A 7,093-nucleotide genomic window follows, 5' to 3' on the forward strand; every position below is an offset into this window, starting at 1 on the left:
TTTCAACCTCGTCAGAATAGTGGGAGTTTATTTTATAAATGGCACAAAGTCAATATAATTAAGTATATTCATTACATTACATATCAATACAAAGTCAAATTTGACATTTACTCTCTCTCTCTCTCCCTCTTTCTCTCCCTCTCTCACTTTCCCTCTCACTCTCTCCCCCTCCCTCTCTCACATATATTTACATGATATAATAAAAAAGAAAGAAAGCATTTCCCCCCCCCCCCATAGTTTCCTTTTACAATCAATTCCAGTCTACATACTAAATACAAATATTTCAATTTATTCCTTTTCCTTTTCCCTTTCTTGTTTCTTCGATTTCCCCACTTCTTTCAATTTCACAATGTTTATTTCATTTGATCGACAAATCCACTCTCCCCAATTCATCCTCTCAGATCCTCTTCCGTGATCCGTTAAACAAATTCATTATTAGACAGCAATGTGAGATCAAACCAGAGAAATACATCAGTAGATTAATTTACAAGAAAACAAACAAATAAATACATGTTACAAAACCAAAACTAATACATAGATTTAAAATAAAATATAATAAAAAGTTAGTTAAGAAAAAAAAATACAAATCATGATAGTAATAAAATAATTTAATGATTAAATAAGGTAAGGGAATAAATAAATTAAAACACAAAAATAGACAGGTTCACATACTAAAATAAATAAATAAATCAATGAATAATCTTAGAGCTAATTCCCATGCAGGTGATGGTGTATGATCTCCAGGGAGTCCAAATAATATTTTCCGCCAAGATCGCTATATCCCCGATCCACCTAGGCCTTTTAAAAAGCTCCTTGTTCTATCTGTGTTCTATCTCCTTGTTCCAAGAGATCCAAACCAGAGGCCTCTCACGGTGAACTCTCTCTCTCCGAAGGTCTTGCGGAATTTTTTCTTTAGGAAAGGGACACATTTTTCATATATTCCTTTCTTCTTCCTTTCTACTCCATCCTCCTGTTCGAGGTAATTACTCTCAAATCTTACCGTCACATCCATGACCAGAGCCGTGCCTCCACTTTTTATGAATGTGACAATATCAGCGTATCTTGCGGTGCCAACGCAATAAACCTCCTCGAAGCAGCTGAAGTCTTTTTTTTTTATGTTATGTGTTATAAGGAGAAGTTGTTGGGGCATTTTCCCACCACATGGGCTGGTGTTTCAGACTCCCTGCTGCATTTGCGACAGAGGAACCCAACTTCTCCTTGCTGTCCCTTGGCTCCTGGGACTCCACGCAGGGGTGCATAGTTGATATTTAGTTTCAGGGCATTCGCCCATTCTGACCGCGAGGGTGCCTGCTTCTCACACAAATATCTATTGCTTTCGGGGTCTCTTTGAAATGGCGAACACCAATACCCTGCCACCTGCAATTGCAGTCCAGAGAGGGTAAGTAAGGCCCAGGAACAAGTATTGCTTGACAACGTTGATCTTTTGATCCGGTTTGAGCAGGCATGAGCTCACTAATTTATCAAGATTATTAGTTAACTTTGTCACTGCCTAGCTCTCCCGAGAATGTACCTCCAAGATATTTGATGCTGTTGTCGGCTTTTACCGTTTGGATGACCTCTGTATTCTCAAGGGAGAGCTTTGTTGACCGCAGCTCTTCTTTGTCCACTATGATATCCACACTTTTCTTTGAATTTATTGCTAAACCAATCTCCGGATATTATTTATTATTCTTTCCGCAGAACCCCTGTAACGCGCCGTTACAGCCTGATCGCCTGTTAGGACCACACTTTCTTGGTCATTTCACAGGTCGTATCCAAATTTATTAGCAAACTCCTGATCACAGAGCTACAAATGATTCCTATTTTGTCACCTTTTATGATTGCGTCGATGTTTCTTGCGCTTACATGTGTTCTCTTTGATGAAGCCCCTTTGATTTTTGGTGACCTGCTTTCTCAATTCAGAATCCAGAACCTTTTCGATGGTTCGGCGCACAATCGAGTATATTTTTTATTGACCTCCAGGGGAAATACTTTTGGGTCTCCTTTTCCCTTGTAGACCAATATTTTGCGCCCTTTGCTTAGAGGCTCTGGTACATACCCCATCTTCAGCATCTTCCCCGCACCTTTGTCAGCCATTTCAGATTTTTAAAATTTATTTATTTTATTTTATCACCAATTGACTAATTGACAATGTCTTGCCCAATACTACCCCTTTCTCATCCTGCTACTTGATGCACTTTTTTCGCCATCTCCAGCGGCAGCCCTAAACATCACGGAGACCACCACTTCTTTCTGAACAGGGCCTCCCGCTATTGGAACCCATACAGTTTGTCCTAGTTCGATTCCTTGGGGCTTCTGTTGGTCTGAACTCATATTTCTTATATTTATCAATAATTTACCAACAGATACCGAAACCTTTTCATCTGCATAGAGGATCCATTAGGAATCAATACAAAAAATATATAACAGATTTATAAATATAAAGGTAATAAGTAAAATGCTAAAATAATGATTAGTTAATATATATATATATATATATAACACATGTGTGTGTAGGAATATATATTAATACTAATAATTTTCTGTTTATTAGAGAGATTATTTAGATTATTTTGGCTGTTTATCGGTAATTGTACTAGTCAAATCTCACTAAAAATACGTACTAAATTTTTAGTGAGATTTGACAATCGATCAAAAATAATTTAATAATTTATTATTTTACTGTAATAAGGATGGCTGTCATATATTAGCGAACCACATACATATAATATAAGAAAAACTACAGATATTTTGAATTCAAAAAATAAATTTTATTTTTTTATTTTGTTATTGATATTATTTCATGTAATTTTAATTTTTTTTTTTTTAAATTGTTTATGTCATATTCGAAAATACACCAATTTTGTCTATTGTTGAGTTATTTAAATATAGTATGGTATCATAATGGTAAATATGGTATCATTGGTTTTCGTTCATCGGGGCGCCCATATAAAACATCATTTGTAGGCATCTGCAGCACCTGAAGAAGCGCTCGTACTCAAACTTAGTTGTACCTTCGATTTGGGCTGTGAATGACTTATAAAGGAGTTCTTTTTCGGATATTGTAATAAACTTTATTTCATCGAATGCTTTGAGGAATTCCTCTTCTGTAAGCTTTCTCTCTATATTATCACCCTATAAGAAAACAAACCGGAAATTCAAATAATTGAATGGTTACAAGTTGTTACTAATTTTATGGGATATATAAAAAGTAATAAACTCTAGTTTTTTACCATACGTTCCAATTAACGTTTATTAACGTAAATTAACAATATAATTTTTTAAAAAATTTTATTAAGAAACATAATGGGTAGACAAATCCTTCTAGATTCTAACAATGATCAATTCTTCTAAGTGTTTTGGCCCTCGGATTGTTGGAGACCACCAATGCCCTCACCTCTTGCCATCATCTACACACACTAAATTTGTGTTTCTATAGATTTGTGCATTTGTGTAAGTTACCTATGCTGCATGCTGTTGAAAAGGCTTGATAGGTCTTATGCGCGTTTCTAGGTAATTATCCTTATTTTTGTCTATGCATCAGTTATAAGTAGCTAGTGTATTTAATTCGACATATACGTTCTTTCTTTGAAAAATCTTGCACTTAAAATTTTGAAATGATAAATAGTTTATTATTCTGGGACTAGGCCATTAAGAACAATAATAAGGTAATTTTAATTTTACATCAAATATTGGCCAAAAACAGTGGAACCACACTTAATGATAATTTATATTAAATTTTTTTATAAATATTTATAGATACAGAGATAAAAAAACGAACTGACTAAATACATGAAAAACAAAACAAAAAGGTAGTTAAACCTGTTCTATTATAATATCGGATTAGATTGGTGAAGTAAAAAGTAATTAAATATATGGGTTTTATAAATCCTGTTTAATTATTGTAAAACTTCACTAAAAAGTCTGATGAAAAATGGATATATGATTTTGAGAATCATAGTGATGTCGAACAAATAAAATTGCCTCTGTTCGAAACATGAGAAGACTCGCTACAAAATCTTTTTGGAAATATCGTTTATCGTGGAGAAATGTACAAAGGATAACTGCTTTTGCATTTGTAGATCAGCAAAGAAAATGACAGCATTTTCTTTCCATATCAAATAAAGCAATATCACGCTGGATTCAGTAATATGAAAACATTATGAGTTCATTAAGGCTAAACCTCACCGTCTAGGCCAACCCTCATGCGAGATATTGTTCGAGAGAAACAGTGAAACGAAAAATAAAAGAGAACAAATAAACAAAAAAGCTGTAATTTGACTAGCAATAGATGTTTAATAGTTATTCACATATCAATTTTTTTTCATTAGACTAATGCAGCATAATGTGAACATCATATTTCAATAACTAAAATCCAAATCACCTATTAATAGTTATATCAATTAATTACGTTAATCATATTATATAGTCTCTTCTATCATATTCTACGTAAGTAATATTGTTAAAAAGTAATAGTTAATCAGATAACTATAGCAAAGAACAAAATATAGCAGATTACATTAGTATCAAATCTGTATAAAACAGAAAAATACTGATTTGAACAATTTTATTGATCACTTAAGGGTCCCGAGTAAAATAGGATTAATTTTAAGACTTCAAACGCCACTCGTACGTAGTCTCCCCATGTGAATATATCAGAATGATGCAGTGTCATGCAGTCTATTCTGTCTTTTCCATCTAAATTTTTGAAAATAGATATTCTTCTGGGCCGGTGTTAATCTTGTGAGAATCACCAACAGTCTCATTACCTTGAAAACAAAAAGCTTTGTTAAACTAAAACAGCATTTTCTGAAATCGACTTGGACACCATTTTCCTGAAAGAATTTTTCAAGTTATTGGATGAATTGATTCTTATTATTCTGGCAAGCCAAAAATGTGAGCTGAGGGACCATGGCCATCGTCCTCTCATCACAAATGATATCAACAGATTGACAGATTACCTATATTTGAATCCTTTTACAGCATTTAGTGTTTTTTTTTTCTTTTTAAGCTGCTTCTGAATAATAACCATAAAATATTACTGCTAAATCAGAGCCACGCATTGAAGGTTGATGAAATTGATTTCAGCCTAGATAATATTGTTATACCGGACTCAGTACTCGGGACCCTTAAGTATGTCAATTTCAATATGCTCCATTATTTATTCATTTAATTATTATAATTTCCTCTAATCTAGCTCTAAGTGGTGAGCTTCAGTATTTTCTACATAAGGTAGTCCGATATAACAATATTATCAAGGCTGAAATAAATTTCATCAACCTTCAATGTGTGGCTCTGATTTAGCAGTAATATTTTATGGTTATTATTCAGAAGCAGCCTAAAAAGAAAAAAAAAACACTAAACATAGGATTCAAACATAGGTAATCTGTCAATGATATATCATAGATATCACTTGTGATGAGAAGACGATGGCCATGGTCCCTCAGCTCACATTTTTGGCTTGCCAGAATAATAAGAATCAATTCATCCAATAACTTGAAAAATTCTTTTAGGAAAATGGTGTCCAAGTCGATTTCAGAAATTCTGAATTCTGTTTTAGTTTGACAAAGCTTTTTGTTGTCAAGGTGATGATACTGTTGGTGATTCTCACAAGATTAACACCGGCCCAGAATATCTATTTTCAAAAATGTAGATGGAAAAGAGAATAGACTGCATGACACTGCATCATTCTGATATATTCACATGGGGAGACTACGTACGAGTGGCGTTTGGAGTCTCAAAATTAATCCTATTTTTTATTTTTTTTTTTATTAAGTATTTACAAAAGTGGATACATCTTTATTTCTCAACTTATAGGTATAAAGATAATGAAATATCAGTATATTATAATGTATAAATATGTTTTATCCAAATAATGTTTTAAAAAAAAACTATCTACAGAAATGACTAATAATTATCGCTGTTCAACTCTTATAAATAGATACTCACAAAGATAGTTTTTATTTGTTCTAGGGATACTGTGCGCCCGATTCTTTCTATAATGAACATTATTTTCTTACGTATTTCGTTACTTTGGCAGCATTCGTTAATGTATTTTTGTGGCAATAGAATGTCGCTTGGTTCGCCTAAATTGCAATCAATTTCATCTGCGAACGTCTTGTATGGTATGATATGTGGTTCAAAAGGCCGACAATATCTGTAAAATAAATGGATTTTGAGTTAATAATACAACTATATTGAGGCAACATATTGCAACTTTGTTTGCATATTCATACCCTACATTGAAAAAAAAAAACAGTTTTTCAGAACAAATAATTTCTTTAACTAATTATTAAAAAACTACATGTACATAGTATAATTTAATATTAATAAATATTACAATTAAAATATTACTTACTATTGTTTATTACATTTTGTTCTACATTGCTGTGATACAAGTAACTCAAGGGTTGTGCCAGAACTGTATGAGGGTGAAATGAAGAAAGGTAAGGTTTGTTTTGGTTTTTCAAACACGTAACCGTTATTTCTTTCTTTGTATTTTGCCTATTGATATTTAGTTCTGTTCAATTAATCTTATGTTTTTATTAGGTCGGAGTAAAACAAATTTAAATTTTGCACATCTGATTTTTATTTGATAGCTTGATTCTTATATTTTTCTGAAGTAATCATTTCTTTAAAAGTTTTTTTTCCCGATGTATGATTTTTGGTGTGTCAAATTTGAATTTATGTGCTGTTTGTCTAAAATGTGTAGCGAGAGCAGTTTGGTCAGGATTGTTGTTTTTTTTTTAGATACTGTTCTGAAGTTCCAAAAAAGGATTTTTCGCAGTTCTCGTCACTTGATTGTAGCTCTATCTTGTATTGGTCTTACATATTGGTGTAATGTTGGGATAAAATGGTATTAATAGTGGTAAATATATATATGTATAAGTTATATTTACAGATTGTGTAATATAAATCTTAATACCTAACTCCCTCTGTCAACAACTCGAGAATGTATAAATATAGGATTACTAATAGAATAAAGCAGTCTATTATCAGCAACCGTGAGTGTGTTTTCTTGTTCCTTCTTTCCTTTTTTTTTGAGTTTATAACCCGCTATCACGTATCTTATATATATATATATATATATATA

General features: G+C 32.4%; 1 protein-coding gene across 1 annotated transcript in view; it reads right to left on the reverse strand.

The window, feature by feature from the left end:
- Nucleotides 1-2,803: 2,803 nt before the first annotated feature.
- The window catches only part of LOC106682050 (uncharacterized), a gene marked incomplete in the record, with an annotated part of 42,632 nt that continues 38,342 nt past the window's right edge, over nucleotides 2,804-7,093 (reverse strand). Inside the window, 2 exon segments of the mRNA XM_067051478.1 lie at nucleotides 2,804-3,135; nucleotides 5,950-6,157. Coding sequence (XP_066907579.1) covers nucleotides 2,920-3,135; nucleotides 5,950-6,157 — 424 coding nt within the window.

This window comes from Halyomorpha halys, unplaced genomic scaffold, assembly GCF_000696795.3.
Source record: "Halyomorpha halys isolate HHAL.00 unplaced genomic scaffold, Hhal_1.1 Scaffold386.1, whole genome shotgun sequence".
Taxonomy (NCBI): domain Eukaryota; kingdom Metazoa; phylum Arthropoda; class Insecta; order Hemiptera; family Pentatomidae; genus Halyomorpha; species Halyomorpha halys.